The sequence below is a fragment of the Musca vetustissima genome, unplaced genomic scaffold, assembly GCF_032173495.1.
Source record: "Musca vetustissima isolate MV318-11 ecotype Yass unplaced genomic scaffold, APGP_CSIRO_Mvet_v1 utg20219, whole genome shotgun sequence".
In the NCBI taxonomy this organism is placed as follows: Eukaryota; Metazoa; Arthropoda; class Insecta; order Diptera; family Muscidae; genus Musca; species Musca vetustissima.
In genome coordinates, this window is record NW_026880728.1 from 68,359 (window position 1) to 82,552 (window position 14,194).

Sequence of the window (14,194 nt, forward strand, 5' to 3'; positions counted from 1 at the left end):
TTAAAAATCCTGGCCTAATAAATCCTCTCCCCATATAGGCCTTGAAAAAATATTCTTTAAAAATCCTGGCCTAATAAATCCACTCCTCATATAGGCCTTGGAAAAATATTCTTTAATAAATCCACGCCTCATATAGGCCCATGAAAAATATTCTTTAAAAATCCCGGTCTAATAAATTCACATCGCCTGTTCTAGGCCTTGGAAATATATTCTTTAAAAATCCACGCCTTATATAGGCCCAGAAAGAATATTTTTTAAAAAGTCCACGCGTTCTCCAAGCATCGATAAATTACTTACTTTCTTAGCTGGCTTGTGACAGAACTTTTGTTCCATAAGCCGAGCTTAAAAAAAGATTTCCAGGCGCGTCGGTCTTTTGCGCAGTTTTTCCAATTTGAAAGACCATATTCGGCAATGTTGTCTTCCACTTGGTCTTTCCATCATATTCGGGGCCTTCCCCTTCTGCGTGAACCATCAACTGGTTCGCTTTTATATGCCTTCTAGGCTGGGGCATCTTCATCCATTCTTACAACATGACATAACCAACGTAGTCGCTGCAGCTCAATACGTTTAACATCGATGTTCGAGAAAAGCTAGTACAACTCATGGTTCATTCGACGGCGATATTCACCGTCAACGCATATCGTCCCATAGATCTTTCGAAGAAATTTTCTCTCAAAAACTCCAAGAGCTGCATCATCTGCTTGCGCTTTCAGAGCCATATAACAGCACGGGTAGTATCAGCGTCTTGTAGCGTGTGAGTTTGGTCTGGCGGGAGGTGGCCTTGCTTTTGAGTTGTTTGCTCAGACCATAGTAGCATCTGTTGGCCAACACTATCCTTCTCCGAATTTCAAAACTGATGTCATTCGTTTTGGCGTTATGGCGGTACCAAGGTATATAAAATCTTTGACTACCTCGAAGCTGTAGTTCTCAAGTTCCACAGTTGGTCCGAGTCTACTGGACGTTTTGCGCGTTGATACCATCAGCTTGGTCTTTTCGCCGTTTACAGCCAGGACCACTTTGGCAGACTCCTTCGCAATTTGTTCAAAGGTGGGTAACAGCCATTTCATTGTTCGACCCGTTATGTCGATGTCATCGGCGTAGGCGGGTAAGATTGAAAAATTAATCTTAAAAAATCAAGGTCTCCAATGTTCCTTGAAAAATAATCTTAAAAAATCCACGCATCCTATAGGCCTTGAAAATTAATCTTTAAAAAATTTTCGCATTCTATAGGTCTTGGAAATTTATCGTTAAAAAAATCAACGCATCTTATAGGTCCGGAAAAATATTCTTTAAAAAATCCACACTTCTTGTGTCCCCCAAAAATATTGTTTATAAATCCATACGTCTTGTGGACCCTAAAATATTTAAAAATCCACACCTGTTGTGGGCTTTAAAAATATTCTTTAAAAAATCTACCACACCAATAGACCTTTACTAAATTCTTAAAAAAATCGACGCCTTCTATAGACCTTGAAAATTTCATCCTTAACACATTTACGGCTTGAAAAATATTATTTAAAAAATCCACGCCTATCTAAGAGCCTTAAATTGTTCTTTAATGAATTCATGCTTGTAGTCCGTTGTCTTTGGCCCTTCCTTTAAAAATCCTGACTCTTTAGCAATTATCCCACTATCATTATCCCAGAATTCGGTATTATTTTCTCCATGTCGATACTCCAAATGCAATCATGTCCTCTGCCAAAAATACCCTTCTGATTATTTAATAAATTGTGGCGGGAGACCAAAAGAAATGAAACACTTTCCCATTTCTACGTCCTGGTGACAAAAGTATCACTTAAGTGTTCCCTTTATATTCTTCGTTGTCACATCGTATTGTAATTGCGTGGCCAGCAACGAAACTTGAAACTCTTACAATCTTGTCAGCATTTGTGACCCAACCGAACCAACCGACCAACCAACCGAACCCCCAAAAAAATGGCAACAATGTCCCCAGCACGTACAAGTATCATATTGACTATGGTCCCCCCAACTCTCTATGCATGTGGTAATGTGTGTGTGTGTTTTCTTTTTGAAACAATGATGTTACCGATGATACTGCCAGCGCTTGAGGGACCTGGTGTATCTTCTCTATTTTGTATGGCTGTCACTTAAAATGGTGGTAAACGAAATCCATTCTAAGAAAATGTTCGTTCACCAGAAGGTCGTAACAATGGCCAGTAAGTGAGTGCAACAATGTTTTTGCATTCCCCCACCCCATCGGCCAGAGAAATGTTTGCTTTCTCAGCATAGAGATTATGGTTTAAGCCCCCGGAGGCGGGATAAGATCATAAAATGTTTGTCGCACATCTGTTCCCAGTGTGTGTGACAAGTGTTGTTGACGCACTTTGAATATTTAATTTTTGATTGTGGTCAGTTTTCTCTTTAGGGGAGGAGACTAACGAACAAAATATGACTTTAATTTCTGAGAGGTTATGTTAATACCGAACATAGATTATGGCCACAAAAAGGAATAACTGAAATGGTTACATTGGAATTAAAGAAAAATTTAAATTGAATATTAAAAAAATATTCTTTAAAAACCCACACCTTTTTGAGGCATTGAATATTTTATCAAGGCCCATATGAGGCGTAGATCTAAAAAAAATCCTGGACCTCCAAAAGGCGTAGATTTTTTAAGAATATTATTTCATGGTCCATATGAAGGATTTTTGGATCTAACGGACAAAATATGCCTTTAATATCTGAGAGTTATGCTCAAATGAGGCGTATATTATTATAGATTTTTTCAAGGCCCCATATAGGCGTAGATTTATTATAAGAGACTCCACAAGGCGTGGATTTAAAATATTTTTTTTAATCTCTGAGAGGTTATGTTTATACCGAACCATTTGGCGTATATTTATTAAAGATTTTTTCAAGGCCTCCACAAGGCGTGGATTTATTAAAGAATTTTTTTCAAGGCCTCCACAAGGCGTGGATTTATTAAAGAATTTTTTTCAAGGCCTCCACAAGGCGTGGATTTATTAAAGAATTTTAAAATTTCCCTCTCTTATCGTTCTATACATATCATATTGCTCATCATTTTTATGGTATCCTTAACCACCTGTGCACTTTTCATTGTGATTCGCATGATGGATCGCATACACCCGAGGAACGGGACTATATTATTAATTTCAAGAAACGCGTCATACAATTCATGCAAAAATGGGTGATGGCAGTGCGGCATGCTGCATTCGATGAGCCCAGTGTCTGTGATTTTATTGAAGATCTAGCCGCCGAAGTGGAAGCGGATCCCGAACTGCAGGAAGAGACCAGTATTATACACAACATTCTAACGCAAATGGCACGCTATCAGGATGATCGAAATCAAAATGCTGGCCAAAAGTGGAAACTGCCGCCAAATGGTCAGCCCATCTGTTTGTTTAGTGGTAACATAACACCATCGAAGACCGTGATACGACCGGATGACGACAGTGAGTATTTGTGAATTTCGATTTCCGGATTCTGTGAACTAACCTCGTTGCTACCAGTTAAGCTCATAAATATTTTGATAGCATACAAAATCCCGTTTCAATTCCATCAATAATTCAATGTCCGTATCTTTTTTGTTATCCACTTTCCATGTATTTGCCGTTCGGTTGCTGTTGTTGTGATTATTCTCCCCCCACACGCAGTAATTTTTCGGGTATACTGTGCCGACCACACCTACTGCACACTGCGTTTCCCATTGCACACAACTGCGGAAATAATTAAAGCCTGTGCTGCGGACAAATTGCAATTGAATCGTGGCCCCGAGGATTTATGCCTGGTCGAAGTGAAATCGAATGGCGAACGTTCCGTGTTCAAGGATAACGATGTCAGTATACCCACTGGTTTAAGCTTAAATGGACGGCTCTTTGTCTCTGTTAAGGATCACATAGATGGCCTGGTAGGTTCCCCATTTCTTTGTGTGTTTCGTTGTGGCTGTCATTTGTGCCTGCCATAGCTGCAGGATAGTGGCATTCGGCTACTGTTCTTTGGTGTCACAATGGCATGCAAATGGCTTTTTGATTGAAATTTAATGTCCATTGCCCGGACACGGTTGTCACGGTTTGTTTTGTCCATTTCTTTTTGTTTATAGACTCCTTTGCCCGAACAGGAGGGACCCACCGAAGGCATCGACATGGACTTGGAAATGCTCAGCACCAAAGAGCTGGCCTATCACATTACCATATTCGATTGGGATCTCTTTTGGGCCGTACATGAATATGAGCTGCTCTATCACACTTTTGGACGTCATCATTTTGGCAAGGTAAGCCGGGGGAACTTGGTTATTGAGTTATTAAATTTTATTGAAAATTAAGAGGGAAGGGGGACTATTTATTTATTATTAAACCCAAGGGAATTAAACAAATAAATAATATAAACATTCAATATTATTATTTAAACAAACAAATACCAGAAACCTAAAAAAAGTGTTCTTCAATACAAAAACCGAAAATCGTGGACCCCGAAAATGTTTTTCAAAAAACTTAAAAATATAATATATAATAAATATATAAAAACTAAAAAATATCCAAGCCTCTGATAGTCCACGCCTCTTTTGGTCCCTGAAAAAAATATTTTTTATAAATTCAGGCCTCTGATAGTCCACTCCTCTTTTACTCCCTGAAATAAATATATTTTTTTATAAATTCAGGCCTCTGATAGTCCACGCCTCTTTTGGCCCTTGAAAAAAATATATTTTTTTATAAATTCAGGCCTCTGATAGTCCACGCCTCTTTTGGCCCTTGAAAAAAATATATTTTTTTATAAATCCAGGCATCTGATAGGCCTCGCCTCTTTTAGTCCCTTAAATTTTTTTTTTTAAATCCAGGCCTCTGATAGGCCTCGCCTCTTTTAGTCCCTTAATTTTTTTTTTTAAATCCAGGCCTCTGTTAATCCTCGCCTCTTTTGGTCCCTGAAAACATATTCTTTAAAGAATCCACGCCTCTTTTGGTCCCTGAAAAAATATTCTTTAAAAAATCCACGCCTCTTTTGGTCCCTGAAAAAAAATATTCTTTAAAAAATCCACGTCTCTTTTGGTCCCTGAAAACATATTCTTTAAAAAAATCCACGCCTTTTTTGGTCCCTGAAAAAATATTCTTTAAAGAATCCACGCCTCTTTTGGTCCCTGAAAAAATATTCTTTAAAGAATCCACGCCTCTTTTGGTCCCTGAAAAAATATTCTTTAAAGAATCCACGCCTCTTTTGGTCCCTGAAAAAATATTCTTTAAAGAATCCACGCCTCTTTTGGTCCCTGAAAAAATATTCTTTAAAGAATCCACGCCTCTTTTGGTCCCTGAAAAAATATTCTTTAAATAATCCACGCCTCTTTTGGTCCCTGAAAACATATTCTTTAAAAAATCCACGCCTCTTTTGGTCCCTGATAACATATTCTTTAAAAAAGAAAACTGAAAAAAATATTCCTTAAAAACCACGCCTCTGTTGGTCCCTGAAAAAAATACTCTGAGGGTCCTGCCTACATCTTTCTCCCATTGTGGCTTTTATTTTCCTTTACCAATAAAAATAAATTGCTCATTGGTGAATTGTGCAAAATACACCGTTTTTTGTTTTTAGCCATAAAAACAATTAATTTAATAGTTTTGAACATGAAAATAACTGTTCATTTATGGACAATTGATACAACAAAAATAACAACGAAGAGAAAGCAGAACCTAACTAACGCAATAGCAATTATTAGTTATTGGACAGTGGGATATTGGTATGACGAATTAATTCAAATAACCCATATATAGCGGCTTCTCATATATGGTTCCCACCCAAAAATGACCTAAGTCAACTTTTGAAAAATTTGATTTTTTATAAATAATCATAATTTTGGTCCTTCGTCATACCCCTACCCTCCTGTATTTATATATTTTCCATTAGAGAGTTTTATTTGTAATATAAAAAAATAATAAACATATAAACACACATACTAAAATAAAATATTCCAATTGGAATTTCTAGCCAGGATATCGTGTGGTAAGTTCAATTAAAACGTATAAAAAAAAACAAAAAACCAAACTGTTTTTGTCAGTGTGTGAGTGTGCTCCCGCTGCTATACGCATACATATAGAAAATGTCAAATGCAACAACAAACACCACCACTAACTGCCATATATAACCGCTGTTATTGCCAAAATGCCCCATAGAACCTGACGGAAACAAAAAAAACTACAGCTTCCCAAAAACGACAAAAACAACAACAACAAAGAACAATCATGACCAACAAACAAATCCATTTGAATGCTTAATTAAAATCGTTTGTATTTGTGAAGTTGTCGTTGTCGCTGTTATTTTGCGAGTGTATTCGTGTGCGTTTTTTGAGCGTTCCATTTGTGTGCAAGAATGTGTGTGTGTGTGTATTTGTGTTATTTTAGCTGTTCGTTGATTCCTTTGTATTTGTTTTTTTCTGGCCGTTAGATTTGATGGGAAAAACTAAGCGAAAAATCGGAAATTGAAATGATTGTAAATCTGAAACTTATTTGAGGATTGAAAAGAAAAAAAAATATTCTTTAACAAATCCACGCCTGTTCTAGGCCTTGAAAAATATTCTTTAACAAATCCACGCCTGTTCTAGGCCTTGAAAAATATTCTTTAACAAATCCACGCCTGTTCTAGGCCTTGAAAAATATTCTTTAAGAAATCCACGCCTGTTCTAGGCCTTGAAAAATGTTAATAAATCCACGCCTCAGTTGGCCTTTAAAAATATTCTTTAATAAATCCACGCCTCAGTTGCCCCTTGAAAAATATTCTTTAATAAATCCACGCCTTTAATAAATCCACGCCTCATACAGGCCTTGAAAAATATTCTTTAACAAATCCACGCCTCATACAAGCCTTGAAAAATATTCTTTAATAAATCCACGCCTCATACAGGCCTTGAAAAATATTCTTTAATAAATCCACGCCTCATACAGGCCTTGAAAAATATTCTTTAATAAATCCACGCCTCATACAGGCCTTGAAAAATATTCTTTAATAAATGCACGCCTCATACAGGCCTTGAAAAATATTCTTTAATAAATGCACGCCTTGAAAAATATTCTTTAATAAATGCACGCCTCATTGGCCCTTGAAAAATATTCTTTAATAAATGCACGCCTCAGTTGGCCCTTGAAAAATATTCTTTAATAAATGCACGCCTCATACAGGCCTTGAAAAATATTCTTTAATAAATCCACGCCTCATACAGGCCTTGAAAAATAGTCTTTAATAAATCCACGCCTGTTCTAGGCCTTGAAAAATATTCTTTAATAAATCCACGCCTGTTCTAGGCCTTGAAAAATATTCTTTAATAAATCCACGCCTGTTCTAGGCCTTGAAAAATATTCTTTTAAAAATCCACGCCTGTTCTAGGCCTTGAAAAATATTCTTTTAAAAATCCACGCCTGTTCTAGGCCTTGAAAAATATTCTTTTAAAAATCCACGCCTGTTCTAGGCCTTGAAAAATATTCTTTAATAAATCCACGCCTGTTCTAGGCCTTGAAAAATATTCTTTAATAAATCTACGCCTGTTCTAGGCCTTGAAAAATATTCTTTAATAAATCCACGCCTGTTCTAGGCCTTGAAAAATATTCTTTAATAAATCCACGCCTGTTCTAGGCCTTGAAAAATATTATTTTATAAATCCACGCCTGTTCTAGGCCTTGAAAAATATTCTTTAATAAATCCACGCCTGTTCTAGGCCTTGAAAAATATTCTTTAATAAATCCACGCCTGTTCTAGGCCTTGAAAAAAATCTTCTTTGAAGAATCCACTCCTATTCTAGGCTTACAAAACGTTTGAAAACAATGTCTTTGATAAATCCACGCCTGTTCTAGGCCTTGAAAAATATTCTTTAATAAATCCACGCCTGTTCTAGGCCTTGAAAAATATTCTTTAATAAATCCACGCCTGTTCTAGGCCTTGAAAAATATTCTTTAATAAATCCACGCCTATTCTAGGCCTTGAAAAATATTCTTTAATAAATCCACGCCTGTTCTAGGCCTTGAAAAATATTCTTTAATAAATCCACGCCTGTTCTAGGCCTTGAAAAATATTCTTTAATAAATCCACGCCTCATACAGGCCTTGAAAAATATTCTTTAATAAATCCACGCCTCATACAGGCCTTGAAAAATATTCTTTAATAAATCCACGCCTCATACAGGCCCTTCAGAAATATTCTTTAATAAATCCACGCCTCAGTTGGCCCTTGAAAAATATTCTTTAATAAATCCACGCCTCAGTTGGCCCTTGATAAATATTCTTTAATAAATATTTAAAAAACTACTTCTCCCCTTCTTTCATTTTACGATTATCTTGCCTCCAGCGAAACGATTAGCCATATTCATTTTAGTTTTCAAACTTTTTTTCTGAAAATTTCAACACCATTCAAATTTAGAAAAAAAAATAAAACTTTTTAGTTTTTTTTAACATTTTTCAATAGCCCTCCACAACAACAACAACAAACAAATTTTGTATCATATCAATTTGTATACTTCAATTTCATTTCTATTCAATTTTAATACTCTTCAATTTTTCCACAATAAATTCCATTGAGTTAAAAAAAAAATGTATTGAAGTGGAAAAAATTAGGAGGTGGCAGAAAAAAGAAACACCGACAACAAAAAAATTGAAAACTTTTCAAACTTGTTCCATGCAATTTATGAACAAGAAGTTTTTATGCAAAAAATCTACTGGGGAAAGGGGTTTGCGAAAAAAAATACACGCCTGTACCAATGTTTGTGTGTATGTTTGTATTTGCTTATTTGGTTTTCCCCTCACATTATCATCTGTTTTCCTCACTGTTCGCAGATGTGGAATGCAATGGATGAATTTGAATGAATGTTGCCAGGATACATATTTACGTGATTTTCCTTTCATTGTTTGGTAAATTGGTCCAATATAAACTTATTCGAAATGCATCACAATCACACGCACCTACCCAACCAGGGAGTGGGAGAGAGGGTAATGTCGGAAAAGTCCCTGAAATGTTATGAAATTCCCAAATGTTTCCTTATTCAGTGTTTGTAACTTCCTTCCTGTGTACGCTTCCCACACACACACACACGCAACAGTCAATGATGTGTGTGAGTGTGTGTGGAAGTAGATTATAATGTCACCACAACTATTCTTAACAAAAGTGAAAGTTTAAGTCCAATCAACAGACATACTAGAAATCATAGGGATTGTGGTAAAAAAAATGTCAACACAAGGCAGTCAATTGGCCATGTAGTTTTAAAAACTTCAATGGCATTTTCAAATCAGGCCTTGGAAAAATATTCTTTAAAAAATCCACGCCCTAGGAAGGCCTTGGAAAAATATTCTTTAAAAAATCCACGCCCTAGGAAGGCCTTGAAAAAATATTCTTTAAAAAATCCACACCCTAGGAAGGCCTTGGAAAAATATTCATTTAAAAAATCCATGCCTCACACAGGCCTTGAAAAAACATTATTTTAAAAAATCCATCTTGACAGTTCTTAAAAAAATATTCTTTTAAAAAATCCAAGCCTTAGATGATCTGGAAAAAATATTATTTTAAAAAATCCACGCCTCAACTGGCACATGAAAAAATATTCTTTAAAAAATCCCCACCTTTGGTAGGCCTTGAATAAATATTCTTTAAAAACTCCACGCCTTAGGAAGGCCTTGAAAAAATATTCTTTAAAAACTCCACGCCTTAGGAAGGCCTTGGAAAAATATTCTTTAAAAAATCCACCCCCTAGGAAGGCCTTGGAAAAATATTCTTTAAAAAATCCACGCCTTAGGAAGGCCTTGGAAAAATATTCATTTAAAAAATCCATGCCTCACACAGGCCTTGAAAAAACATTATTTTAAAAAATCCATGCCTCACACAAGACTTGAAAAAATATTCCTTAAAAAATCCACGCCTTAGGAAGGCCTTGGAAAAATATTCCTTAAAAAATCCATGCCTCACACAGGCCTTGAAAAAATATTCTTTAAAAACTCCACGCCTTAGGAAGGCCTTGAAAAATATTCTTTAAAAACTCCACGCCTTAGGAAGGCCTTGAAAAAATATTCTTTAAAAAATCCACGCCTTAGGAAGGCATTGGAAAAATATTCTTTAAAAAATCCACGCCTTAGGAAGGCCATGAAAAAATATTCTTTAAAAAATCCGCACCTTTGGTAGGCCTTGAATAAATATTCTTTAAAAACTCCACGCCTTAGGAAGGCCTTGAAAAAATATTCTTTAAAAACTCCACGCCTTAGGAAGGCCTTGAAAAAATATTCTTTAAAAATCCACGCCTTAGGAAGGCCTTGAAAAAATATTCTTTAAAAACTACACACCTTAGGAAGGCCTTGAAAAAATATTCTTTAAAAAATCCACGCCTTAGGAAGGCCTTGAAAAAATATTCTTTAAAAAATCCACGCCTCACACAGGCCTTAAAAAAATATTCTTTTAAAAATCCACGCCTCACACAGGCCTTAAAAAATATTCTTTAAAAAATCCACGCCTCTTATAGGCCTTGGAAAAATATTCTTTAAAAAATCCACGCCTTAGGAAGGCCTTGAAAAAATATTCTTTAAAAAATCCACGTCTCACACAGGCCTTAAAAAAAATCTTCTTAAAAATCCACGCCTCACACAGGCCTTAAAAAAATATTCTTTAAAAAATGCACGCCTCACACAGGCCTTGAAAAAATATTCTTTTAAAAATCCACGCTTCACACAGGCCTTGAAAAAATATTCTTTTAAAAATCCACGCATCAAAAGCCTCTAATAGGGCTTGAAAAAATATTCTTTAAAAATCCACGATTTGTTAGGCCTTGAAAAATATTCTTTAAAAAATCCACGCCTTTGGTAGGTCTTAAAAATATTTTTTTTTAAATCCACGCCACCCTGTGATGGACCTAAAAAGTATTCCTTAAAAAATCAACGCCTCTTTATTTTATGTTTTAAGTTGTCGTTCCCGACGGTGTTACGCCTATAAACTATTATTTTTTTAACTTGGCTGGTGTTGTTGTAATGATATAAACTGTTTGACAAATGTGTTTGTTGGCCTTCGTAGCGAAGAAGAAGAAAAAAAAAACAGAAAAAGTGCTGTTCCATTCGTTACATAAATGTCGTTTTTTTGCCATTGCTTTTACAGATTGTTTCGTTTAGTGTTAAATTGAGTTGAAATTTTTAAATGTTGTTAAATTTTTTGGAAACGTTTAATTAGTTTTTAGTTCATATAATTTGTTATCTAATTTTCATAGAACAATTGCCAATTATTTCCATGCTGAAGTTATTTAGTTGGTTTTTCGAAGGGCTTAAAAAGTGTTAAGGTAATGCATCCTTTTATCCCTAGGATAAATTCGCATTACCTTTTTCATTTGTTAAAAGCCTCATACATTATTTTGATTTAATATGTTTGCATTTCAAAATAGTTTTCTTTTTCGATGTGTTGCCCAGTTGCGTTGAAGGATTTCCTTACACGTTGCCCGTGAAACTAATTGGTGTCTTTTCTTCTTTCTTCCCTATTTTTTAGATCACCGCTAATTTGGATGTCTTCCTGAGACGTTTCAACGAACTGCAATATTGGATTGTCACCGAAATGGTATCCACCTCAAGCATGAGTAAACGTGTCGGTTTACTTAGAAAATTCATTAAATTGGCCGCCTAGTAAGTTGAAATTCTAAAAGGGAAAGAGAGAACAAACAAAACGAAAAAGAACAATTGGGAGAATAATGTTACGAAAAGAAATGGTAAAGGAAACACAAACTGGGAAGAGAGGAATTGAAGTTTTTAAGTTGAAGACAACGTGTATAAAACAGGATGGCGAATAGGTTTTGTAAGGATGAAAAAGTTTCTATGGACAAAAAAAGACTGTAGGCATATAGAATCTTTTACAGAAATTATAGTGATCTACAATAGATTAATAAGTCAAGAATATAATTTTGTACTTTAGCACAGATAGTATATGTTGTAGACAGTGAAGAGCTTTTATAGAAATAATAGGGAGCTTTTTTTACTCCCATAGATGTTCGATGTTTATTCTATAGGAAAGCCTTTATATAATACTCCAGCTTTTATGGAAATAATAAAGAGCTTTTATACAAATTTTTTATGTAAAAAGAAATACTTGTAAGATATTGGTGATACACTTTCTATATGAAAGCTTAATTACATATTGTGTAGAGAAAGAGCTTTAATAGGTCTATGCATATTGAGTAGAAAAACAGCTTTATTAGGTCTATATATTTCTTAAGCTCTCTATAGACACCAGTGTCTTAAAATGTCTACTATGGAAAGAAGAGCTTTTATGCACATGCAATATCTTTTTAACATTCGACCTTTATTTTATAGAAACATAATTATGAAGTCTTCCAGAGCTTTTGTAGAACCTATACAAATGGAAGATCTTTTAATAAATTTCGATATATTTTCATAGACTTTCGATGTTTATTCTAAAGAAGAGCTTTTATAGGCTATTTCAGAGCTTTATGAGTTTTAGCTTTTGTGACGTAATATACTAGTTTTACAGAACATTTAAAGAGAATTGTCATAGATTCTATAAGTACAGATGAGTTTCCAAAAGACGAATATGGATGTTATTCACTTAAAACCAGCTTTATAAGTATCTTTAAAGCTTTACATATCCTATAATGATAGAAGAACTTTCATAAGAAAATAATATACATTTTATTTACTTATTTTTGAGGATTATTTGTATACTTTTTAAAGCTTCTTATATAATTTTAATTTCTATAGATCCTATAATGATGTAAGGACTTTCATAAGCGAAAAAGCTTTCGTCAGAAAGCTTTTCCATAGAATGCATATAAAAGAAAAAGCTTTTCGATAGAATGAATAACATGTTCATATAGGCTATTTATTTGTGCATCCTCTAAAGCTTTATAAGCCTTTTAAAATTTATCTTGAAATGACAGAGCTTTTGGAGACATACATATTAAAAATCTGATGTTGCTCTACAGACTTTATAGATCTTTTATAATACTACTAATAATTCTTCAGACATCGGATTTCTATGGGTCTTATACAAATATATGAGACCTTTATAGGGAAAAGTCTGAGCTTTCAAAGCTTCCCATACATTTCTAAAACCTTCCAGCGTTTCAAATCCTATTATTCTTTTTAAGTTTTATACATTTTTAAAATTGGGTACCATAATGTGTCTCATAGAGCTTTCAAAGCTTTCGCAATTTATTTGAAAGATATAAGAGCTTGGATGGGTATTGCTGTAATAAAAAATAACAAAAAAATAGAATATTTTTTATAGATAAACCAGATTGTTTCGACCTTTAATGATTAAAAATGTATTCTATATACAGGAAAGCTTTGAACACAGTTCATGACATCGAAGCTTTTACAAATATGGCAGCCTCTATGTACTCCACTGATAACATAACTTATGTGATTTTTGTGTGAATAAATAATTCCTGGAATAGCTTTTATAATATGTGCCCTATGGAAGAAAGAGCTTTTGTAAATATTCTATAAATTATTTTTTAGGTAGCCAATGGAGTGAAGATTTTTTGTTGGGAAATTTTTTCTGTAGGCATTCTACACGTAAGAGCTTTTATACATTTTCTCTTATAAAAAAGCTTTTGTAAAATTTTTAAATGTCTTACAATATTCTTCTACAGAGCGATAAGCTTTATTGATGATCTGCAGAGAAAAATGCTTCAAAAAATGTTCTCGAATGCTTAATATGTTCCTTTATACACATGGGAGAGATTTTATAGGTTTTCTATAAAATAGAATCACCTTTATAGGTATTTTTATAAAAAAGATTTTATATAAGTGAGAATAAATGATTCAATATAGGTATTCTAAAAATAGAAGAGCTTTTATAGGTATAAGTTAATCAAAAAGAAAGGGTTTTTTAGGTGTTCATTGCCAAGACAAATGTAGAAAAGCTTAATTTTATTATCAATACAAGGATAACCTATTGATCTATTGATGATATATGAAGAAGAGCTTTAAAGGTCAACTAAGCACTTATGTACTTTTCTAGATCATTTATTGAAGAGAATTTTAGAGTGTTTTACTTATAGAAGAGCTTTTATAAGTTTACTATAGAATAGCATATAAAACTTATAAAAGTGTTTTTTTTATAATTTTCCTGTATTTTTTTTTTTTTTTTTTTTTTTTTTTTGACACATATAAGAGCTTTTAGAGATAGTGCATGTATAAATAAGACTTTCTAGGTGCAATAAACGTGGAATGACTTTTCAAAGTGTTTTGGAATATAAGACGTT

General features: G+C 34.1%; 1 protein-coding gene across 1 annotated transcript in view; it reads left to right on the forward strand.

Moving 5' to 3' along the window:
• The window catches only part of LOC133326541 (rap guanine nucleotide exchange factor 4), an 83,312-nt gene that overhangs the window by 68,328 nt on the left and 790 nt on the right, over positions 1–14,194 (forward strand). Inside the window, exons 10-13 of the mRNA XM_061535170.1 lie at positions 3,073–3,434; positions 3,636–3,889; positions 4,082–4,252; positions 11,461–11,594. Of these exons, the coding sequence (XP_061391154.1) occupies positions 3,073–3,434; positions 3,636–3,889; positions 4,082–4,252; positions 11,461–11,594 (921 nt within the window). The remainder of the gene's footprint in view (positions 1–3,072; positions 3,435–3,635; positions 3,890–4,081; positions 4,253–11,460; positions 11,595–14,194) is intronic.